This window comes from Dreissena polymorpha, chromosome 7, assembly GCF_020536995.1.
Source record: "Dreissena polymorpha isolate Duluth1 chromosome 7, UMN_Dpol_1.0, whole genome shotgun sequence".
NCBI classification, from domain to species: domain Eukaryota; kingdom Metazoa; phylum Mollusca; class Bivalvia; order Myida; family Dreissenidae; genus Dreissena; species Dreissena polymorpha.
Genome location: NC_068361.1, coordinates 6099640 through 6126151, shown reverse-complemented (window position 1 = coordinate 6126151; position 26512 = coordinate 6099640). Strand labels below are relative to the sequence as shown.

The 26512-nt window shown below is 33.3% G+C and overlaps 2 protein-coding genes across 3 annotated transcripts in view; both read right to left on the bottom strand.

Annotated features, from left to right (window-relative positions):
- Positions 1–18895, bottom strand: part of LOC127836849 (uncharacterized) — a 40375-nt gene extending 21480 nt beyond the window's left edge. Inside the window, exons 1-15 of one of the 2 annotated variants that reach the window (XM_052363470.1) lie at positions 18310–18895; positions 17886–17945; positions 17035–17172; positions 16740–16805; positions 15274–15374; positions 13531–13668; positions 11682–11849; positions 11180–11314; positions 9582–9653; positions 7584–7694; positions 6448–6635; positions 5632–5849; positions 5229–5338; positions 1176–1249; positions 488–658 (exon numbers count right to left, since the gene is read on the bottom strand). In XM_052363470.1, the coding sequence (XP_052219430.1) occupies positions 488–658; positions 1176–1249; positions 5229–5338; positions 5632–5849; positions 6448–6635; positions 7584–7694; positions 9582–9653; positions 11180–11314; positions 11682–11849; positions 13531–13668; positions 15274–15374; positions 16740–16805; positions 17035–17172; positions 17886–17945; positions 18310–18613 (2054 nt within the window). In that variant the 5' untranslated portion in view covers positions 18614–18895. Of the gene's footprint in view, positions 1–487; positions 659–1175; positions 1250–5228; positions 5339–5631; positions 5850–6447; positions 6636–7583; positions 7695–9581; positions 9654–11179; positions 11315–11681; positions 11850–13518; positions 13669–15273; positions 15375–16739; positions 16806–17034; positions 17173–17885; positions 17946–18309 lie in introns of both variants that reach the window. The other variant, XM_052363471.1, reaches the window with a different exon arrangement.
- Positions 18896–22901: 4006 nt separating this feature from the next.
- Positions 22902–26512, bottom strand: part of LOC127838166 (uncharacterized) — a 28820-nt gene continuing 25209 nt past the window's right edge. Inside the window, exons 6-8 of the mRNA XM_052365743.1 lie at positions 24510–24575; positions 23269–23435; positions 22902–22913 (exon numbers count right to left, since the gene is read on the bottom strand). Of these exons, the coding sequence (XP_052221703.1) occupies positions 22902–22913; positions 23269–23435; positions 24510–24575 (245 nt within the window). The remainder of the gene's footprint in view (positions 22914–23268; positions 23436–24509; positions 24576–26512) is intronic.

The following is a 26512-nucleotide window of genomic DNA, read 5'->3' as shown; positions in this document are numbered from 1 at the left end:
CTACCATTATGAAACCTCACAGCCCAAGGTAATCATATTTGATGTATATATAAATAGACATCATCAAGAGGCCCACTTTAAATAAGGCCATTGGCAGCAAACAGATTTACTTTCACTGCCAAGCCCATGTCTAACATATTTGGTACGTGAAATCATATAAAGGTCCTCTATTCACTTGTTCCAATTATGTTATTTTGGTCAATATTCCCAAATCGGGGATCACCGCATTTATGTTGACTCATTTAGAAAAAAAAGAAACTCTGAAACCGAAAAGCCAGTAATATTTGGTACATCGCATCGTCTAGAAATCATATACACAGCTTGTTAAACTTTTCCCCTGAAGTCAAAGCTTACCTCGAAAATTGGGTTTGATCTTTAATATGGACATACAGTCCGTTCTTGTCAAACCGATAGTAGGCTAGTTATGGTAGCGGTTCAGTCATTTATTAATTCAAATATTTATATTATGTGTTTAGAAAACACCAACCTGAATGTATTTCCGGTGTGTATAAAGTCTATAGCACAAGCGATCTGATACATGATTTTTATCCTGGTTGAACAACGAAGGCGAATATCGTTTTTTTCACAAACTCTGTCCGCGGCAATTGCTTCATACAGGTCTCCATTCTCAAGATAAGGCGATATAAAATAATACTTCCTGCAAAAGACGAACATTAACAAACACCACGACGCTCGAATAATCGTTAAGACATGAATGATAGTTGAAAAGTCTGATATGGTATTTAAACAACCATGTCATTAAAACGTTTTTTTCGCAATTTATTCAAACAAAGGATAACCAGCTATCTTACTTTAAAAAAAAATTACACTTGTCTTTACCTGACCTTTAAAAATCTGGTTATTCCCATTCAAGTGATTGTTTTTTCATTGACAATTCCAAAACTAGAGACCGGTAAAATTTAATTACAATTATTTTGTCACGTGCCTTTTTCATGATTCTTATTGTAGGTAATCGGTTAATGTGTATTTTGTTTTATTAATCTTCTTATTGATGCGGTTTGCAAAAAAAATATGCTGACAAAGGTTCTGTGTCATTTTTGCCGTTTGCAAGTTTTTAAATAGTTTTACATCAAAGGGCCAATATTATGAACATTAAAAACAATTTCAAAGCCAAATAAAGATACGTTCAAATTAGTCGTAATAAAGGAAATTACCGATTTAAATGATCATCATGATACGCCAGTAAAGGGACGATTCCGAAATGCATCAAGCGTGATGCAATCTTTTCCTGCAGAAAGAACACAGTCTTGCATCAACAATAATGCAAACCAAATGAAACAAGCCTATTGCCAAGCAATATGTCCCCTACCGACTCCACCATTGTCAGAAATTCCATTATTGTCAGAATTTGTTTATTTATATTTGTTGCCATAGCAACCAGAATTGTTGACGTCGGAACAAAATGAAATGACGTGCATATTAATGTCCATATTGCCATCTATCCATGTTTCAAGTTTCATGAACAAATATGAAGAACTTGTAAAGTTATCACAGGATCCAGAAAACCACCATTTTCAGCAGTATTTCTAGTCTATTTGTTCCCAAAGCAACCAGCTAATCATCGTCGACCTTGACAATTTTGAAGAGTAAACAAACAATTGCAGCGACTGACACTTTATTTGACTTAATATACATGGCAATACGTTTTCCGACTTCGGACGACGAATTTAAGGACGCACAGAACATGTTTTTTTTATATTCTGTTATTGGTAGGTTATGCCGTGTGTGATCTGATGCATCAATGGCGCCCATGTAAAAATCATTTCTCCGAAAACAGGGAACGACAAAAGTACAAACAAAAACAAGGGACAAAATTGTCACAAAAATAGGTTTTCGTTGTGAAAAAATGTCTGATAAAGAGAGACAACTCAAACTGGACGTTTGAACTGAACAAACAAAATAAACCCCCTTTGTAAGTTTGTTTCAAAATTAATCTATTTTGAGTCGTGGCGACCTTGACATTGGATTCTTTTGTGTAACACAACGTCTATTGATTGTGAACAAATGTGAACAAATGTACCAAATGATTTTAAAATCTAATGTTTGATCAATGAATGACATTGTTATTGCCCGGATAAGCTCATTTATGGTAATTTTTGACCTTTGAACTCAAAGTGTGACCTTGACCTTGGAGATATCGACGTAATTCTTTCGCGCGACACACCGTCTAATGATGGTGAACAAATGTGCCAAATGATGTTAAAATCTTACAATGAACGACAAAGTTATGGCCCGGACAAGCTTTTTCCGCCCGCCCGCCAGCCCGCCCGCCAGCCGACATTCGCCAATCTTATCACAGGCACTCGGCATTAGCTACTACAATAAAAAGTGACATGACAAAAAAAGTTCTTCGGAAAAAAATATTTCAAAAATAAAACTTATATATATATATATATATATATATATATATATATATATATATATATATATATATATATATATATATATATATAAGTGACAAAAAATATTTTTTTTCGACGAACTTTTTTTGTCATGTTAAGTTTTATTCTTGTAGCTAATGCAGAGTGCCTGTGAATCTAATAACCAGTTTCTTCCATCGGAAAACCTGGCTAAGAAAAACGCGTTCGAATTAGTATCATACCTTTAGTAATCCTTTAAAATTCATCAATAATCCATTTTACTCAATAATTGACGATTTTGCAACTAGGGTCTTTAATAAATATTTGAGCATAGTTAAATTAAGACCCTTATGCCATCTTGTCACTAGTCTATATTCAAATGAGTTTATGAACTCGATAAACTTTCTTCTTCGTCCACGCTACGCCATGTACTCTACATGACTGCTGTTCAAATGAACCGGAGCAGTTTATCAAATAATAGCCGTTGGTAACCTCGGTTGCATTTGCAGATTTCTGCATACAAACATATGTTTAAAATTGCACAGTGTTTTATTTGTATATGGTAAATGCTCTTAATATACAAGAAAATAATGTAATATATAAATACACAAAGAATGGAAAACATTTCATTATACATCAGATAAATAAGAGGATAATACCCGTGTACAAAATGAGACATTCCGAATTTCAGTGTGGTGCTTTTTTTGCCATCTTATACTTTACACATCTCTATGCCTAACATGAATAAAATCGTAAGGCAAATATTGCCGATTATTTATGAATTTTGCAATATTTTGTATGGCTTGTTGTACATTTTAAAAGTCAAAAGTATATGCACGGATTATAAACAATGCACATTGCACGAAATAAGGAAAATGTAATTATTGACTATTCAAATTTGTCGATATACAGTACATGTTCACGTGAAATAAGTCGCGTTTATAATAAGTCGTCAAACAGACTCGCACTTTTCTCATTTGCAATATGCAAGATTGTAATATAGACAGAGTGATTTTCGGATGTAATTTAAAGATAATGATAAACTCTGCGTTGTGATTTGAATGTACAAAAATCGTTATTTGGCGAAATATATTGTTTTATAACGCAGTCATGAAAACGGGATATAAGCCAAATGAAAAGAATAGGCTAGCATGTAACGACGACCATGTATATTTTACATTACTTAAAACAACAAGAAAAGTAGGCGTCTTTGCAAGCACTCTCTCGCCGATGGAAGCACCTGGGATTCCACTGAATGATCCAAATCCCGACATCATCATAAATTGTTCCCTGGTTATATGTTCGTAAACACTTTTAAATAATTTGATGAACTCATAGTTAAAATGTACACTTTATTCTATAGTGAATTCATTTGTAAATAAATTTGATAAAAAAAAAATACATGTCGCTGTTTATTTTATGTGTTAACGAAATCGAAGCGTGACACTTCGCGCAAAAATTACGTGATTAGAAAATACATTGTGGGAATGTTTTAGTTAAATTTACCGGTGGTTAAATGCAACTTTTCGCGGTTAGGTTACTTTGTGATATATCGTGTTTATACAATCGAGTTAACGTGAAGGTTACTATACCTGAATAACCGCAAACTTACCAATGTTTGAAAGTTACCGAGCGGTAACTTTAACCAGTGTTTATACAATCGGGTGCAAGGATGTTATACCATGAGAATTAGAAAATAAGAGGTAAAATAACATTACAAATATAAGGGCAGTGTTTTCAATGTAATTATGCACTAATGACATAAAACAAGTATCTTTATCTTTAAATTTCAGTTCCGAATTTGGATATTGGAATTATAGGTAAATGTATGAAACGTTTTCTATAAGTTTAAGGTTAAATTTTGAAAAATATGTGTGCTACCTGCTATGTGTCATTAGCATCGCAAAAGTTTTCTTCATATAACGAGAATGACGTAGGATGTAGTGCAAGACATTAATATAATAGATTAATAATGAAATTCAAACTTATTTCTTATTCATTATACATAATTTAATATCCGTTTATTAGAATTATCTGGTTATATGATTATGTGTGTTTTTATGGATGCGTGCGTATTCAATAGTACAGCGTTACCGCGTAATATTTTGAGATTTACTGCTTTTCATTGATGCAGTGGAGCGAAAGTCGGTAAGAATGTCAAGTAATAGTTTTATACAACACAATTATATAATATTCGTCTAATTATTTTATTTTCGCATATTTAGAAACAAAACCAGAATGTTACTATTTTATACAACACAAAATATACAGAATGTATATAATATATGATTATTTATTATGTTGTTATAACAATAACTTTAAACACACCACTAACCTAGCATTCGCGTCGAAATTGGTTATATAAAGTAAATAAGATATACATAAGCAACAACATGTATCATATGGTAAAACTACATCGGACGAACATTATGGCTACACAAAAGCTCGGTGTCCGACCATTCATATCAGGAATTCTAAGATTTCTGTACGCAAAACAAAGTGCTGAGTACCCGCTTAGTAGCATAAGTTACTATGAAACTTTCCGTTTTTATGATAATTTTATTGTATTTAGTAAACATTTAAGATTATCTAAACACGAATTTTTAATTGTGTATATCTTGTGACCATGTTGTATTTTCGTGATGTTTTAAGACGACGCTTTATAATGAGAAGAAACAAATATTTCGGAGAGAAAATTGTGCCTTTTGATTCCAATTTTAAGAAGTCTACATACGTGTTTGTAAATCGTACATGTTCTTTACGTTTGATTTTTCTGAATAAAGAAGAAATCCAATTAACGAAAAATATACGGAATATGAAAATGATAAATACAAGCAGAGAACTTACATTTATAACTGATCCGAGTTCGTGCGTGTGAGACTCGTTCCCTTCTTGATGTAGCAACTTGATTTCTTTTAATACAACTGGGATGTTAAATCCTGGAACTCTCTGTTTAGCTTTAATTAATAATAATTTGTTAAAAATCGACAAGAGGCCGATTAATACATTTCGACAAATACGTATTACGTGTAGTTTCCAGAAGGCTACAGTTTGTTTAACTTAAATCTTTAAAGATTTAATGTTATTTTGTAAATAATACAATACGGGTTTCAATCCTGGTAAAAATGTATTTTACAACCATATATTGGGTCTTAACAATCTATTGATAAGTTGAAAAGTCACTCGCTACAAGGAGACACATATAACTATTTACCCACTTCTCCCATTCTGATTAATATTTTACACTTACATATGTACACTTTTCCAAAAAAGCCCTGTGGTTTATCAACCGCCATCCTCTTCAACTGTTGAACCATGTTATTGCTCAGCTCAATGAGCCTCCCGTCATGCAAGTCATTTGGTATGGTTGTGACAAAAGTAACTGAGCGAGTCAAATCGCCCAACTGACTTTGTTCTCTATTTGGCATAGTTTGTGCAGGTGGTTCTGGTTGTTCTTCCGTTTCCATCCTAAACAACACAAACCCATAATCCAATAAAACAAATTCTTTTTTTTAAGTAGAACGTCCATGCAATTTACCGTATGATGGTAATGCGTTTTGATTGGAGTTCAATAAAATAAGCATTTTATTTCTTTAGTATCAATAATAGCGTCCATTAAACATTTCAAAGTATACATCTGACAATATGATTGGATGAAATTATAAGAAATTTCAAAAATAGTAATGCTCGTGTACGTTGAATCATATTAGATACACATGTATGTTATGTAGCAAACATTAAGCTCAAATAAAACTGTAAAGTGTTTTGTTAGATTTTTACTTTTGATGGGACTTTCAATGTTATGTTCATGCTTGTTCATGTATCGATATGCTTTCGTTTGATATTATTTCCAAGCAGCAAATAACCTTTGTACTCCGATACATTTTGGTTAGACTGTAAATTCCTTGTGTTAATTTTAACAACAGAACTAAATCATATCTGAAACTATTGACTTCACTATAAACGCAACGCACGTGAAAAGTTCTGTTTTAAATTGTCAACGTTGTCATTTAATGTGCAGTACATGGCATGTTGACTATAACAACATATAATAAAACAAGCACACCGTTGTACTGCGTGGGTTATTATATGCCCCCCTTCACCAAGTTGTGCAGGATTTCTCACTGTCACTAGCTCATTTTCCTGTAGTATGTTTGTCTGACCGGTTTCGTGAAGAACATTCTTGAAATGGCAGTACGCTCTCTTGCCACTTTGTTTTATCTTATCGAGAAGGCTGCGATTTTCCGTCGGTTTCTGAAAAAGAATCAAATAATATTGTTTTATTCAGACATTAAATTGCCAAATATTACTTTAATTTGTATTGTCTAGCGATAAAGATCAAACAAAAGCTGTCCCCATAGGATAACATATGCTCCCGAAAGACGCTCTGATAGAAGTGATGAGCATTTTGCGAAACCTAAACGCGGACCCTAAGTTCAAGGTCAAGTTCCAAGTGGTCAAAATGTGTGTGTGTATGGTGTGCCTTGTCAATATACACATGCATACCAAATATGAAGGTAACATCTGAAGCGACATAGATGTTATGAGCATTTTTCGAAACCTAAACGCAAAGTTTGACGGACAGACAGACAGACGTACAGTGCAATCACTATTTGCCCTCCTTCGAGGTCCTTAAATTACAAGCCTGTTACCTGGCTTGGCCAACGGTGAACAAGAATACTGATTGAAGATAATACACTTAAACACTAGTCACACTATAGCGCTCTCTTACTTAAGCTTAAATGGGACATTTTAAACATCAGAATGTTTGTCATTTTTAGCAATGTTGTAATATGTATCCTTTTGGGAAAAAATATAAAAAAATAGACTTTTTGCAGAAATTTTAGCATAATGTTAGAATGGGAACATTGGAGAAAGTAAAGTTTAAGGAGTTAATAGCACAATATGCACCCATATAATGCAACAATCTTATATGACAGAGTACTCACTGTCAATTAAAGACTACTTTAAAACATTTCCAAAAACATGTGACATGACGGTTTGGTTTTTGTACTCATTTTTTAAGCAAATACTTCACTCTTTTCAATTGTGTTAAGGTTTTATACAACTAGAGTGTGTTTGTGTGTGGGGGAGGGTCAAATTCATTTCTTAGTATAGGGGGAATTAAAGGGAGATATAAGGAATATAATGCGAATTGTAATTTTTACTATTTTCTCACTGGACTGAATATTAATGGCTCACCGACTGTCCGACCTTGTCTGCCTCAAGCTTCATAAGCTGGCTATTCTTATTCGGCAACTCATCACTGAGGTCATCGATACGCTTGTTAGCTGTCTGAAGGTCAGACTCAACCTGTGCACATACAACCAAGACATACAGAGGTCACACTCAACCCATGATTACATACAGCAGCAGTAATGATGAATATGTCCACCAATCTCTTGCACGACGGTTACATTACATTCACCTCTGTGTTGGGCTCAGAACGGACTATTGTTATGAAAGCGTCTCATTCATGTCATGATCATACCAAGCGTTCATCATGAGGTTACAGTATACTAAACAATCTCTTGCACGACGTTTACATTGCATTCACTGCATTAAAGAAAACCATCTCATACCATGATATCGTATATCAGTCTTAATTCATTATTATAAAATTGATATGGTTTTTTGTTGTTAAGAAACAAACATACATACACACGTCGAAGCGATTCCTAACGTCACTCAATAAACATTATGTTCAATTTTTTACATATGTAAAGTGCATGGAATGATTCCATCTGCGTAAATGGGCAATACAATATTTCCAAAGAGTTGCATTAAAACTCGCAAGTATTTGCACGATTTATCGTACATTTAAAAGTCATATTTCTTAATTTAATGCATGCGATCTTAAATATCCAATCAAATATACATTGAATGAGTTTGTTCGGTTTTAGCTATTTTATAGACAAAATGGCGTGCTGAGCCTTTTCGCAGAGTTGTATGTGAGAGCAAGGAACGACAACTCTGCGTGGAGATTGTATGTCCACATGCAAAACAGAGGTCAGACTCAACTAATAATTACATACAAAAGAAGTAAGGCTTAATATATCCACACGCAAAAAAGAGGTAAGACTCAACCAATAATAACTTTTGTCTTGTGGATTTGTTTTCTTTCGAATTGGTTGATATTTGAAGTAGTACATTCAAGTTACCATTACCGGATCATTACCCATAGGGGATCACTTTGATGTTCAAGACTGCGTATCGCGATACATAGTTGACATTTTTAAATGATATTTTGCACAAAGCATCTTAAAGACATGTTCTTTAAAACGCATTAATTGAGTCGTAACCGGAGCTACTCTTTGTCAAACATTTCGGTATGTTTTGCTGACATGTATATACGACTGTGTTTACTTCCGTCTCGTTTCCAAATCGAGGTTGAACAGTTTTCGCGGCTAATTGCTATAACTCTGTTAGAAAGTAACAAGTTTACGCATCAATTTAAAGGCCATTTAGTAGTATTTTTGCCTGCAAAAGTCAATTTCAGTTTGGTTCGTGTTTAAGATTTTGCAACACCTTAAAAGAAATGAAGAATTAGGGCAATAACGGATCAAGCGTGATAATATACGTTTTTGATAATACATGTACATATTAATAAATTTATGCAAATCTTGTTGATTCTTACAATAAATGATCTCAATCTTAATGTTTTATTTATGTTCAATGTTCAATATCGATGATTAGATATGACTAAAACAATTTACATGGTTTATAAGATGCTCATATCTTTTCGATCTTTTTAGGATTTTCAACAGATTATTCACACAAGAACACCAGGCGTAAAGTGTAGATACAAGATCACATATAGAAAACAATTACTAAGAAAAAAATTGAATATAATGTATAACTGGAAATGTAACTTGGTCATTGTAAACAACACAGTTCGTGTTTCGACAGTTCAAATAGCGTGTAAGATGCCCCCTGAGTGGTTTCGATCACATGATCCGTTATGGCTACAACTGATCCGTCAATGCATGAATTCTGCAGCATAAAAAAGGTATCACACATACATTTTGCCTGCGTTGAAAAATAAGACTATGTGCTGAATCAGTAAGCAAATGTAATATTTAATCAAACTGGTGTAAACCAAAGTCTCAAAACATTTATTGCTTTTCAACAGAACAAATTTATTACGCTACTGATCCGGTAATGGTAAATTGACTATATACATTACATGCCTGTACAGACCTGTGTGAGCTGCCAGACGCCCTGCTTCACCAAGTCTTCTACCTGCTCCAGTTTCACCATTATCTTCTGCAGCTGAACAAAACAAAACTTGTGCGTTACCCTTTCCCGCTCAGAATCAAAGTGAAAATGGCTTTTGCAACCAGCATAAAATCACAACAGCCTGAAAGTAACTCGCAGTCTTTTCAGGTTTTATGCTAATTTTCTACTTGGCAGTATCTGAGGGTCAAAAATAAAGCCTTTAAAACTTAAATCTAATAAAGGTCTTAACACATTATAACGGACTATAAAAGCGTCAAAATGCGTATCTGATTCTGAGTGGTAAAAAAATGTTTTAAATTTAATATCTTAAGTATCCACTGTAAAATCAAATATATTCCTTTGCATTAAATTTCTTGATTAACAAAATTACATTTTACTGGACATGTATATCTATGACTTCTAAATATAAAAAAGAGGAATTTACGTACATTTAATGCTAAATTTAATTGTGATAGATTCCTGGATCGATTGGGACAAATCCTGGATCGATTGGGACAAATACAAATGTACCAAGAGATCAGTGAACATTAATGTCCCACGAATAAGAAGGATTTTACAGTATTAAATGTAAAACTAATTTAAACTAGCAAATATGTTAAATTGATATCCCCGCAAAATAAAATGTGTTTATGGATTGGTGCAAATCCCTTAATATACAGTATTATCATTAAGTGCAAGGTGATAATTAACAGGTAATTATTAAGTATATGCTTTTTATTTGTATAAATTGCAATTCTACTGATTGCTATCTACACACCCATCAAGTTTAATGTTGAATACTTGTAGATATTTGAGATATAACCTTAGCTCCATCATACAAAAACAACAAAGGGCAAAAAACTCTTGTTTTACCCTTTCTCACTCAGAAGCAAAATGAAAGTGCGTATGTACAAACAACCAAACCAAAACAGCCTGCGAGAAACTCGAAGTCTGTTCATGTTTTATGCTGTTTGCTGCATATCAGTATCTAAGGGATGGAAATGAAGACTTTAAAACTTGGATCTGCTAATAAAGGCCTTTCATAAATGAAACACATGCTGAGGGACTACAAATGTGTCAAAAAACGTATCTAAGTGGTAGAGGGTTCAGAAAGTGAAGGATTATGGTTCTTAAGCATGTCACTTTCTTCATGTATATCAATATACCCATGAAGTTTTATATTGAAGTCTTGCATGGTATCTAAGATATAGCCCTGAAAAGTTTTATCATAACAAAGAAACAAAGTGAATAACTCTTTTTATAGAACATGTAGGGCTATGTTTCTTGTGCATTGCGTTTTTCCTCATTGATATCTATACACATTGAAAGTTGCATGTTGATATTTTATATATTTTTTTAGATATAGCCCTTAAAGTTTTGTGACAGACGGACGGATGGACTGAAACTGACAAAGCCAATTCTATATCCCTCCGCATTTGGCTGGAGATAATAAATGCAATGAAGACAAACATAAACTTCAATTTTAGTCTAACTTAACTTTAAGTTCAGCCTACCTTTACTTCAATTTCAGTCTACCTTAACTTTAATTTCAGTCGACCTTAACTTAAGTTTCAGTCTACCTTGTTTGCCAGTTCTCGGTTATCCAGTTCCAATTTGCTGACGTAGTTCTCAAGATAGCATATCATGTCCACGTGCTGTTTCTGCTCCTCTGAGGTCCGCATGAGCTCAAGCTCGCGCCGAAGCTGATCCACTTGCTATTTCAAACGAAATGGCAATATCATTAAAAATTGCATAACGAACATTAGTGTCAAATTTCTATGATATATATAAAGTGTTTTCTCTCTAATCATCTATTAGGTTTTAAAAAGTTATCTAAGACCGTCGCATTAAAAGTTGAAAGCTTTAAAAGCTAAGTTTGAATCTGTGGTGGTATTAAGAAATCAAGCCATAATGATATTATATAATTCTCCAATTCGTTTACGTATTGAAAAACTGATAATAATTTATACATTATCAATATCAAACCTGTTTGAAATCAAGCCATACTGATATTATAATATTCTCCAATTCGTTAATGTATTGAAAAACTGATAATAATTTCTACATTATCAATTATCAAACCTGTTTTAGCGTCTCTGTGTGTGTTGCCTGGATACCAAACTGTTGCGTCGACTCGCGAAGCATCTTCACCTCCCGCTGAAGAAGGTCGCGGTCTTTTGTCATGGAGTCGTGGTTGCTTTGGGCGTCTACTAGTCGGGATTTTGTTTCTTCAACTTGCTTTTCTAAATTCTGTTAAGACAACACAGCTTGCTTTTCTTAATTCAATCAACAAAACACAACTTGATTTCCTTAAGTGTTTAGAGAAAACAAAACTTGCTTTTATACAGTCTGTCAAGAAAACACTTCATTTCCTTATTTCTATCGAGACATCACAACTTTGTTTTCTAAATTCTGTCAAAACATGCTTTTCTTAATTTTGTAGAAAACAAAAGCCACACAGTTTGTATAAATGGCTGTTTTGAGATTAGACATCGTTAGTTCTTTGCTAGCTTTTCTAAATTCTTTCATGAAAACATACTGGCAGCTTCTTTACATGGCTTATTTGAGATAATACTATGTTTCCTCAACACCCCTTTCTAAATTATGTAAACATTAAACCTACAAGTAGCTTGTATAACCTTTATTAGCTTGTATAAATGGCTGTTTTGAGTTAAGACTTTGTTTTCACAAATTGATTTTCTAAATTACATGCATATTGTGAAAAAAGTTTGTTTCTATAATGGCTGATTTGAGTATATACTTTGTTTCCTCAAATCGCTTTTCTAAATTATGTAAAGAAAACATACAGGTGACTTGCATAAATGGCTGTTTTAAGCGAAGACCTGGTTTCCCTAACTTTCAATTAAAAACTCTGTCCAGAAAACCTACATGTGGCTTTTATAAATAGCTGTTTTGAGCATAGACTTCATTTCCTCAACTTGCTTTTCGATATCCTTTAAAGAAGAAACATAACTTTAGTTTTCATACATAATTTTTTTAAGTTTTATTCCCCCTTACGATTGAAACGAAAGGCATGGATATTTTGATGAGTACTTCTTAACAATCACATTTAATAAGAATTGTGGCACGCTTTGTGACTCATAAGCCATATAAGTCGAATTTGATATTAATATAGATATTTATTAAGAGACTTTTATCTCTTACCGTAAGAGTAACTGTTAAAAGCTCAAAATTACACTTTTAATCTTCAAGACATAGACACAGTTGCACCCAACATTCTACTGTTTTGTCGAAAACAAACCATTATACAATTTGTATATGCAAGTTCACAAGCAAACATGCTTAGGAATGTGATTTTATAATTAAAGTTTCTTCAATATAGTATTTCTAGCATACGATTGGTTTGTGAAAAATGACAAGGGCAAAAGATTCGTCTCCGCTCTCACCCACATGCAAGTGGTGGCCTACAAATATGAGCCTGGCTCTAGAGAAAGGGGATTAACCCTTTAGCACTTATAAACGTATTTTGACATATTTATAGTCTCTTAGAAAGTAAAATTTAATTAAAGATTTTTTTTACTAGGTTCAAGTTTTACAGGCTTCATTTCCAACCCTAAGATACTGATGAATAGCAAACAGCATAAAACATAAACAGACTGCGAGTTACTCGCAGGCTGTTCCGGTTTTATGGTTATTGCACATAGCCAATTTTACTTTGCTTCTGAGTGTGGAAGGGTTAATGTTCATGTGTATAGTATGTCATCCAAGATTGGCGTGTGCAGTCTGCACAGGCAAATAAGGGACGATAATTTCAGCTTCCATGGGATTTTTGTTTAAAGTATTCTCGTCTTTACAAAATATCCAATATAGGCAGAAAAAGTCGTCCCTGATCAGTCTGTGCAGATTGCACATGCCGATCGGGATTGCACAGGCCACTCTCGGACGACAATTTACGCACATGCAGTGTTACCTCAATTTTCTGCGTTTCTAGTCTCTGAGTTGCTGCACGCTTTTCCTCCAACTTGGTGGTGGCGTGGACGGACTTCTGCTCTTCTGCTGTCAGACGCTCTTGCAGTTCTATCTGGGCAGCCTTTGCATGTTCAAGTGCCTAAATGTGAAAAGGAAATTATCAGCCTTCGCGTCCTCAAAAGCCTAAACAGGAATAAACAATTATTAGAATTTGAAATTAACACAGTCATCCTCAAAAACCTGAAGGTGAACATTTGTCGTATGTTGAGTATATGTAGGAATGTAGCCTCCAAACATTAAGTTTCATCATGAAGTGTATAAAAGTGATCACTAAATAAAAAGCAATAGTTTAATGCAGCTTATCATCCATTTTACCCTTTCCCACTCAGAAGCACAATGAAAATTGCTATGTGCAAACAGCATAAAACCAGAACAGCCTGCGAGTAACTCATGTCAGGGTTTGAAATGAAGCCTTTACAACTTGAATCTAGTAGGAAAGGTCTTTAATTAATTTAACTTTCTAAGGGAATATTTAGGTGGTAACGGGTTAACAATATTTTGAGTTTCATTGAGTATGTTAAGTATGAATAAAATCATATTTTACAAGAGTCCCGCAGTCGGAGACATATGCCCCACCTCTCAACAGGGCTTTGACCTAGTGACTCCAATTTAAATAGGGGTCATCTACTGTCCAAGGCGATGCACATGTGAAGTATCAAGCCAATCTGTCAATTTGTTGACGAGTGATTGATCGGAAACGATTAGAAACTTATTGTGACAGCGAACTTGACATTTGAGCCAGTGACCCCAATTCCAATAGGGGTCATCTACTGTCCAAGGCCAATGCATATGTGAAGTATCAAGATAATCGGTCAATCCGTTGACGCGTATTTATCCGAAACGATTTTCACGCTTATTGAGACAGTGACCTTGATCTTTGACCTAGTGAAACTTATTTCAATATGGGTCATCTTCTGCCCAAGGCCATTGCACATGTGGAGTACCAAGCCAACCAGTCAATGCGTTGAAAAATGTTTGACCGGAAACGATTTTCACACTTATTATGACAGTGACCTTTGACCTAGTGACCCCAATTTTAATAGGGGTCATCTACTGTCCAAGACCAATGCACATGTAAAGTATCAAGCCAATCGGTCAATTCATTGACAAGTTATTGATCGGAAATAATTTTCACACGTATTGTGGCAGTGAACTTTGACCTAGTGACCCCAATTTCAATAGGGGTCATCGACTGTACAAGACAAATGCACATGTGAAGTATCAAGCCAATCGGTCAACTCGTTTGTGAGCTATTGATCGGAAATGATTTACACACTTATTGTGACAGTGACGTTTGACCTAGTGATCCCAATTTCAACAGGGGTTATTAACTGTCCAAGGCACATGTACATGTGAAGTTTCAATCCAATCGGTCAATCCATTGTCGAGTTATTGATCGGAAACGAACTGGTCTACCGACAGACAGACAAACAGAAGACTGACATCCAGCAAAAAAATATACCCCCTCTTCTTCGAAGGGGGCATAATGAATATATTAATTATTGCTATAAATATACACTTATAACTGGTATCTGTTTTTGAGGGAGGGGGGACTCAAAACAGTCAACTATAAACGCTTTTACAGATAACATGCCGTGTGCTATCATAAAAAAACTGAAACATGTAAATAATGAGAAACCCTTTATATAATCATGTAGCGAAAATTTGTGAATGCATGCAATACCTCAATGGCAATGTTATGTTTTTCCAGCATTCTTTGTGGGTCCATCCTCTCAAATATCTTTTTGTGAGCCCTGTTCATGACTCTTCGACATATGTCATCAGCTGTGATTGTCATGTATACACAAATTAACTCGGGACGCGAAACAGACTGTTCAAATGCATATTGTGTGCAACCATATTGAACTTGTTGATATGATATTATTCTAGCGAGTTAACTTCGGCAAACTTTAACATATCACAGGCTTAAGCTCTGTTTAATGAAATAATATATATATATATATATGTATATAGCGATAGCTTATAGTAATTATATGTGAATACAGGTAATTGTTATTATTATAAACCTGTTTAATGCTTTTAACAAAATACAGGTTGTATCAATCGTTGAAATAAATTCCGTATTATGCAACTCCCTGTTGTCCGATTCCGTATTACCATACTAGCCGGACTACTTTCTTGGACCCATTTAATGACGTCACATTACGCGCACCAAAAATAAGAAAACCCCTGTTTTATAATACAAAATATATTACGTATTATATCATATGACGTCATTTCTGTGACGAAACACAATAGTTTTGTTTAAACTAGAATGTAAGGTCATGTCCAACGTGGTGTTTTTTTTATAGTAAACTATTTGTTTAAAACATTGAACGAATGCAAAAGATATTTCGAAGAATGTGTTTATCATGCATAAATGTATATTTCGATAGGAATACAATAAAATAGTGTGGTTTAAACTAAGTTTCTATAAAGACATGGACGAATAGAAGTGGAAGTGCATATCGTTTCAACGCTTTTGTATAAACATTGGATTAAAGTTGTCAACTTAATTGTTATAAACATTGGATAAACGAAGTCATTAAGGTAAGCGTGTCTGAAACCTGTGTTTTCCCGGTTCAAATATCCACACGTTAATTTACATAAACTGTTTTCATACGCGATTAAACAAACTATGGCGTAGTCTACTGTTTTAGTCCTTGTTTTGTCAGTTTTGTTAAAGCAAAAAATTACAATTGTAAACTGTTTTCGTTAGTTGCTCTATATTATAAAAGGAATATTACACAAGTCAATATGTCCAAGAGTTTGTATCATTCTCGTGGCTTGTGATATTTCGCATCACACTCGAGGCTCTGCCTCTCGCGTGATACGTCATCACAAAAGCCACTCGACTGATACAAGCTCTTGGAACATTTGACTAGCGTAATATTCCTTATATATTTTACACACATGGATGCTTGGTACGTCATCACTTTATATAATATCGATTCGACAGCATAAACGGTTAAGCAAAAGTAAGAAATTATGACATTTTACCGATCTATAACAATTCATACTTACAATAATTTGCTTTTGTATTTCATTATATCTGTAATTTAATTTGTGTTTTTTTTAAATTCAATTGTTTTAGTTTAAGTACTATACTTCTAATACTGGAAAATGCTAACATAAATAAACTTAAATTACCAGTGGAAGAGGAAGTTATGGCTGTGTCCCCATCAGGTTCATTGGTAACTTGATCGTCAACGAGCGCTGAATGAAATGTTTTCAAGAAACAAGTTAGTGCTGTTATATTTTTTAAATAAACCATTATTGAAAACAAAAAACAAAACCAAGAGCTGTCAGAAGACTGCGCGTTTGACTTTTCCAGTGCTTGACAGTATGGCATAACCCATCATGGGGAAATTGTTCATTGAACTGGTAGGGATAGTTACTATGAAGAGCATTCAGTAAACTGTTAACAAGAATTAATTATATTTACCATCGGAAACAATAGTTGCCTCTTTGTTCGCCGCCGGATTTTTTGTGACGGAATCGTTAACCATTCCTAAATGTAATGCTTGAAATTGACTTGTCATTGTTTCGTCTATCTCATCTTTAAGTTCGTCTGCTGCAAATACTAATGTGAGTTTTATAAAAGATCTAAGTACAATATTGATAAGGCACACATGTTTAGTGATTTGTTGATAAAATGTAAACTAACAGTTGTTTTTCGCTCTTCGTTTTGGTTTATTTATTTTTTCGTTAAAACGTGTATATTTAAGAATTTAAAATCTAAATGGTTCTCTTGCATTTTAACACTGTAAAGACGGTGCTTTTAACAGAGAAATCTACTGTTAACCATACATGTATGCAAGTGATTCTAAATAAAGCGCATTGCTATATCGCACATAGATACATACTAAGTTTGTAGCGTATTGTATCTAGTTATGTGATTGATATGTTGCTTCGATGTAGATGAACACTTACGCCTTTTTAATTAGTATGGTTTTGTTTACACATATGTTACATTTATTTTTGAATGGATTTTTATTAAACGGCATTTCATATTTGAAAACTTTGTTGAATACATTTAAAATAAATCAATTATTGTTCACTTTCCGTTGATTATACAATATGATGATTACCCGCGAGGATGGAAGTTAATTCATTGCCTTGTTCTTGTATGTTTTATGACACCCTGTATATTATAATTTATTCTGCTACAAACAATTCGTATAATACACAAAAACCGTCCATTAACATTTTGCAACAAAGTATTAAGACATTATTACACATATGGCGCATGAGTTTAAAATAACTGTGAAAAATAAACGCACGGATACGGGATACCTTTTGGAAGAACATGCGCTTCTCTTTCCTGATTGACAACTATTTGATGCAAAATGTCAACTGCAATATAGGAATCAAAATTAAAAATAACACGATTGCAAACAGCTTATCATCGGATTTATCAACGAAGCACATTAACTTTCATTTTAAAACGAACTTTACTGCATAATTATTTATTCAATATAAGATACATGGCTACAAGTTTGCTGTTTTGTGTATATTGTTGTATTTGAACGTACATTTAATAAAATAAACAAACAGAGATTTTTCAAAACATATTGCGTTTCAACCGTGTTTTTATTGCTAAACGATCACTCAACTTGTGTAGCACCCATTCAAAGGTTGAACATTGGACTAGAATTATTGAAACACAGAATAAGGAGTAGAGTGTAAATAAAACCATAATATTAAAAAAATCACTTACTTATAGAATTAGCACATTTAGCGAAGTGTTCCTCGTTTAATTCGAACTTTAAGATAAGATTTTCACACCCATAACGTGTTCTCAAGTGCGTTTGGATCGGACGGAAAGCTTTTTCAATCGTTCCATTTAAAAAGTCCTTGATCAAGGTCATCCAACTTTGAACAGTTGGGGATGCGATGTAAATTTGCACGCATTTCTGTTGCGCGCCTATCACTTTGCTTTTTTCTACAAAGGAACAGAACAAATAAATAATATTGCAAATAGAAGGTATGTCAGCAGGTCGGAATATTTCGGAATATATCATATATTAAAATATACATGTATTTTACAAGTTCTTTTTTAAATATCTCTTTACAAAGTCGTGATATTGTTTAGTTGTCATACACAAATCTTCTTATCATGTACGCGGACGCTAGATTTTACTAGGTTCTTGCGTAATTAAATTGTATTAAAATATGCCGAATTCCTTTTAATACGGTCTTATCGTCATTTCTTCGACCCCATATACATAAACAATATATGTTTGACCTATGTTTGCGATTTTGAGTTAAACAAAATAATTTATTTCAAAATTGAAGAGGGATAACTCAAATGTAAATTACCGTTGTTTGAAAAAAGCGTTTTAATTAGATTTAGTTTGTCAATGAAACATCATTACTACATAATCATTTATTGGTGCTGGGATTGAGATTTTGACCCATTTGGCGCAGACGTCGTGTGCGAGAAATATAACTTCGAGTACTTTGTCAATACACTTTTTGTGATAAAACAATAGTTTTATACTAAAGAATGACCTTAACCAAGCATATTGAGTTAATGGCACTATATTGTTTTTGTATTTTCTTTTGGTTTTTATATGGTTTTGATAAACGTCAGCTTATTTAACATTGATACATAAGGGCACAGTAACACATTGTTAATTTTGGGATCAACTTCTTGCATTTTTTAAAGTGAGTTTTTCTTATTTTTGAGTAGTTTTACTTCAACAAATTGCAAATTTATTTTTAAAATGAATCTTTTTTTATCAATCATGGTGTGTGTATGAGTCATTGGGCCTTGTGGGTGGAACAATGAAGATTTTAGACGATAAGTATTTGTCAAGTTTGTGTGTTTTACCCGAAAGTTATCAAAATCTAAAACACTTCTCAATTTAACATTTGTAGTTGAACTTTTCTATAATGAAAGTCATAACATTTAGAAGAAAAGCCTAGTGCATATATTCCCCTAACAGTATGTACTTTATGTACTTTAAGGTAATGGCCTAACAGCTGATTAGTTGCAATAATCCAACTACCAACTGCAACTGGTCATGTCAAGTCTCCCGCCCAGAATCTGGGCGGTACTTTAATCGATAATATTAGCACCATAAACTATTTTCTGGCATAAATAAACACAAAAAGATATATATTTATTTATATATGTGTGTGTATTTTTAATATATATCACTAATGCGCAAGTAAAAAAAACATTACGTGATGTGGTGTGCTCGCATAATAATGATATTAATCCAAAGTTTTAAACACGTCCACGGTTCATGAAAATGTGTAAGTTTTTGCAATAGAAAAAGCCGAGTATTCTGAATTTGAAAATTATTAAATACGATATCGATTATCCGGAATCCACCGCAAGATAGATAATGTGTCTAATCGACCAATCCTAATACACAGACTTTCTTCGGAACCTCCGTAAGATGGATCAACTCGTCAATTCAAAACTTCGGTTTTCGGTTTGATAACGGTTTTATCAACTTTTTGGTTTTGAGCATTTATCCACAAACAACACGAAAATTGATATCGATGTTAACAAGTATTGTGTTCGTTACGCTGTTTAAGGTTGATTGAATTCGATTTTATAGACAAACTTGAGCCTTATTCTTTTTACATTGAATTTGGTCTTATCAGCAAAAAACGCTGAACTGTACTTATAAACCCCAAAAAGCTCAGAGCATTCAATAACCTGAGCTTACACAGTTTACCTCTTACTGTCAGTTTGGACATTGTGTGAATGATAATATGGACAATGTATTGTGTTGTGATTGACTGTTTGTTTTAACAGATTATGTGTTTTATTCCAGACTTAACAGGTCCTTTTTCATCAAGCAATAATAAAAATACAATTTTATTGATATGCATGAATTTGTTGTACACAATTTTAACGATGAGTATCTTATGTGGTTTTTTGACAGTCTTTCATACATAAGAAAACATACTAAGCATGTAAAGTATGTTTAGGGAATATAATGTATACATTTTTGTCGTTGCTGCAAAGTTAGTCAGATACATGAACATATGTTTAACGATTAATGATAAACAACTCACTCATAGTGATATCACAATAAAATATCGGTAAAGTATAATAAATATATTGTATGGTATGCCTGGTATGTGTTTTAGAAATACAATACACAATAACACTGTTGTACTTCATAGTGAAATAAAGATATGTGATGTTAACATATGTGTTCATGTTATGTATACATGTATTTGTTACGTTCAATCTATGATGACGTGTGCCATTTAATATGTAGTACTCATTGCTATAATTTGTTTTAGTTAAAAAACCTGTTTTTAAATCTCTACATATGTAATGAGTCAATTTTGTTTTCTATCTACACTTTTGCTAAGATTAATAATATATTAATTATAAATATATTTTTAATAACAATTAGCATGTATATGCACTTGAAAATGTACTGCTTCCATAGCAACTGTAAACTTTATTAATTTTGTCTAATTAATTGTATCCATCGTTGCTAAATAAACAAGAGCCATGCTAACATGGCCATCCCCTCCGAAATGTGTTTGCTTGTATGAGAACATTTGTTTTAGAGAGTAGAATAATATTTTTAAAACATGACACCAGTGTCATCTTTTAATATTTCAAGGATCAATTAGTTATATAGTGTTGGACTTATACTGTAGAAAATAAAATATATGGAAATGAAAGAAAGGGGGGGGGTAATTAAAAAAGAAAACTATACACAGTTACTGTTCTTGATCACTTGAATACTTCAGTGTTTAATTAAAATATTATTGTAAAATTAAATAAAGGGAGATAATAAAAAAAATACGGCCGGTAGAGTTATGGGTCATGTTCACTGCACTTCTCCTAGTTGCAATCTGTTTATGATTATAGTTTCAAGTACATCCCTTCAGTAGATTTAGAGTTATGCTCCGGACAAAAAATTACTTTGAAATTAAATAAAGAGAGATAATTTAATTAAAACACTAGAACATAGAGTTAGGGTTCTTATTCATTGCACTTCTCCTAATTGCCATCTGTTTATATTTCAAGTTTCAAGTAACTCCCTTCTGTAGATTTAGAGTTATGCTCCGGACAAAAATTTACTTTGAAATTCTACAAAGGGAAACAATTAAAAACTAAGGTAGATATAGTTATGATTCTTGGTCATTGCACTTCTCCTAGTTACCATCTGTTTATATTCTAAGTTTAAAGTAAATCAATTTAATATATTTTGAGTTATGCTCTGGACAAAGTTTCGGACGGAAGGACGGACGGATGGAGACTATTACTATATCCCCTTCCGAAATTCCGGCGGGGATAAAAAATGTCTGGCAGTATAGATGCACAACCCAAATTGCATCATGAGCAGCCATTCATTTTAGTTTCAAGTTCATAGCTATACACACTGTTCAGTTTCTGAATACATACCTATTTCAAGAACTTGTGCATAATTTGTTTTTTATTATAAACATTTGTATGATGTTCCATTTCTATCTGGTGCATTTTTTTTTATTTTGCTGTAATTTTGTTGTCCTAAATTCCTTAAAATGTTAATAAATATAAAAAATAATATTTTTGTTTTCATGGCAACCATTAGTATTTATGGTTTATAATACAACAATTAATTTTGTATTTTGTAATCATTAATTCAGAATTTTGTAATCAATTATATTCATCGGCATACGCGAATAATGGAGTTGTTTTCAACACAAACTGATCAGCATAACATGTACTAATACTTATTGAATTAAAACGTCATTTCATTCATAAAGGCGCTATATGACGTTTAGGACATGAAACACAAAACATGACATAACATCGTCATTGTTTGGAATTGGTTGCTCAAATTTCAGATTTTGATTGGTCAGATGTAGCACTTTCATAATGTATGCTTACTGAAAATAATGGGTCAAAATCTCGTTCCCGGCCACAATTTAATTATTTATTATCATTCTTGATAAATATTAACTTGTCTATCTATCCGTCCGTGATTCCTTTCCTTATTGGAGAGATCTATTTAAGTTTTGGCTAGCGCTAACCCTCCCCACTACTAAACCTAGATAACTTAATCATGTAGTTTCACTTTCGGAATTGACAATGACCTTAATATTTATATTATTTAATCCGGCATTTTCTTGTTAACAAGATTTTAGCCCTTCGTCCTTCGTTTTTCATGACGACTTTTGAACAGCTTGGTTGCATGGGATTTCCTTGACAATTCCCAGCTAACACATATCACAAAACTAGCTTTGATCTTCTTTAGACTCACACAAAACTAAATTAGTAATTCTAAGCCGGATAATGTTTTTTATGTTAAACTATGATGGGAGTAATAAATGTAAACGTGATTAACGGCAGTCCTAAAACAAAAAGATGTTATACATGTATTCTAATCATGTATGTGTGTTTCATCTGTCTTATTAACTCAAACGTTGACTTAAATATGGGAAACTTCAGAATCGTAAACAGGAGAAAACAACGCTTTCTTTTTAGTGGGTAATTAATAATTGCCTCTGTAAAAAATCAGCATTAAAAACCGTTTTTGCCAATAAGTATAAACCGGTATTCAATAAGACCGAGAGAAAATCATAAAGCATCTTACTAAAATAATAACTAATGCAGGATACACTAAACAGTCAAAACCATTATCTGCATAACAGTATAACAAATAAAAAATATCATGTTACAATAAATTTAATTTAAACAATAGCAAACACCCTTTTGAAGAACATCGACAACATCTTTAACATGTTGATGCAGATCAATTTCTGACTCCACGGTTATGTTGTTAATTATCCCATTAAAAGCTGAGCACATGACTTTTGAAACATGGTTCGCTTCTTCCGTATTTTTCGGCAAAACGTTAAGCATGGAGATGGCATCTGGTGAAAAAAGCATAATTGTGAAAGAGAAACAATTTAAGCAAAATATTTTTGATAAAGGTTTACATTGAGCATTTGAACAATATTCACACGAACAAAGTAAGTTAAACAACTATGGGTATTATACATTCTAACTGAGTTATACATAAAGAATCGTGCAAATCCTCATAAATATTTCAGACCAACAATAAGCTTGAGCTGTTCATGTTATAGCAATACAGATTCATATATATTGTTGATAATCGATTAGAATCCAAATAGGCATATCTATTGAAAAATAAAAAAGCACGTGGTAACACGTTCGTTCGCAATGTTATCTTTATCAAAGATTTATTTAAGCTTACCAATTTACTCCGTTATATCAACTGACTATATTTAAACAATATTGTACCGATGTATACTGTTTGAAAACTGATACCAGGTAAATTTAATGCGTTAGTTAAAGGGGCCTTTTCACAGATTTTGGCATTTTTTAACTTATTCATTAAATGCTTTATATCGATAAATGTAAACATTGGGTCGTAAAAGCTCCAGTAAAAAATCAAGAATAAAATTAAAAAAAGGAAAAGAACATTGCCCGGACCATGTTTCGAACCAGTGACCCCTGGAGTCCTGCCAGAGTCCTGAAGTAAAAACGCTTTAGCCTACTGAGCTATTCCGCCGAGTACACATGCTGAGCGTATTTTAAACCTTATGTAAGCAATCTTCGTAGTTTCACAAAATTTAACGACAAAAACAGAACTCACCAAATTATTCAATCGTTTCGCGTTGCAACGCTTTATAATTTTTAGGTTTTAAAATCGTCAAAAGATGCATATAATGGCTCTATTAGACCATGGTAAATGTTCAGTATTACTGTTTCCTCACCAATATCATAACTAAAACGAAAATTTGCAAATCTGAAACAACTTTTTTCAATTTTGTCAATTTACCAAAGCGTGAAAAGATCCCTTTAATATGAAAGCAACATTGCACCACTTATCACCAATTATTCATTATAATTCTTTTAATTTTAATACGTGTACATTTGAACAAACCAATTTTACGTGTATGTCAAGAAATGTTTTATATTACCTGCTGTCAAAGCGATTTCCTTGTCAGGATTTTGTTTTTCAACTACGGCCAAGACATGATCCATCTCTGTATTTAAAAACAGCAACGCTTTACTATGTGTATCACGCATTTAGCAGCAAGCGACAATAACAACGACTATATTTATTTTTGGTGTCCTTTAATCAGAGGTCATCGCGAGCTTCAAGAAGAATGCATCAAAATGATAAGTAGGGGCAACTGTCTTTTGTACTGCTCTTGTTTGTCTTAAACACGTCAGCAAGCTATATAGCATTTAAGATAATGATTTCAAAGGCACATACAATGCGCTTACATGTGAAGCAATATTTAAAGATATCTGTAAATATATCAGTTACAAGAAATAATGAATAAATGAGACGAAACTATAAACTTGTCAATACATTTATGAAATTGGTTTAATTTGTCGACGCCGAAAATTTTCCATCGGCTACTTTTCAATAATGTCTTCAGTGAGGTCAGAGATTCCTTTTCAAATATCATGACTTAGTCTCATGATCATAAAGGTTTGAAACAGTCAAACAAGGTAGTTAAGCTTCCCATAAAGATTCATTAAAGTCCAGTTAGTAGTTGGCGAGAAATAGCCCGGACAAGAATTGCACTATAAGTACAGTTTATAGAAAATTTCGAAGGACCATTACTCTGTGAAAAATCATCCGACCATAACCGGCTGATAATATGCGAATACCTGTTGGTAGTGAAGCTTCCCTTAAAGTTTCATTGAATTCCCGTATTAAGTTGCTGAGAAAAAGCCCGGACAAGAATTGCACTCTATGTAAAATGTAAAATTTAAAAGGGCCATAACTCTGTGAAAAATTATCCGACCAGAACCGGCTGATAATATGCACATCTCCTCTTGGTAGTCAAGCTTCCCATAAAGTTATATTGAATTCTGGTCATTAGTTGCTGAGAAATAGCCCGGACAAGAATTGCACTATATGAACAGTTAATGGAAACATTTCAAAGGGCTATAACTCTTTGAAAAATCATCCGACCAGAGCTGGCTGATATTATGCATAACTCCTCTTGGTAATGAAGCTTCCCATAAAGTTTCATTGAGTTCCGGTCATTAGTTGCTGAGAAATAGCACGGACAAGAATTGCACTATGCGTACAGTTAATGGAAATTTTCAAAGGGCCATAACTCTGTGAAAAATCATCCAACCAGAACCGGCTGATAATGTGCACATCTCCTCTTGGTATTGAAGCTTCCCATAAAGTTTAATTTAATTCCGGTCTTAAGTTGCTGAGAAATAGCCCGGACAAAGATTATGCACGGACGGACGGACGCACGCACGGACAAACGGACGGACAGACGAAGCGGCGACTATATGCTCCCCCGATTTTTTTTTGGGGGGGGAGCATAAAAACCATCGGTGTAATATGTCAAGATAAAAACTCCGGAATATGATGCAATATTAAAATCTCCACAACTTTGTACAAAGCTATCGTACAGCAGGTACCAAACAAAACGCTCTAACATTTCATCCACAAATAATTCCCTGAAAGTCTAACGGTTGAAAGATTTATGATTTTGAAATGATTTTAAAAGTGTCAACTTTGTTTATAAAGACACACAGTGAGTTTTCCAATATCAAAACATTTCATGAATAAATATATGGGCTAGATTTTGAAGAAAAAACAACAAACACACACACTTATCAGTGGGTAAAAACAAAGCTGACACGTTTAAACTACGTTAACAATTACCTAAAGACAACAATAATACGAGAAAAGACCAACTGGTTACATGACATTATATCAGATTGATAATACAACTGTCAAATAATATTTGTTTTTTGACTTATACATAATGCTTCAAAAATGTTCAAAATGTTTTCCGGGCGGACCTAAATTGTAATGAGAGGTAGCGTAGTTAACAGACAGAACGGAACTTGAGAACAGGTTTAAATTATTGTGCGAACACTTATCTTGCACATAAATTGTTAAGATAATAGTAATTATATAGTGTATCAATCTTGTAAATTT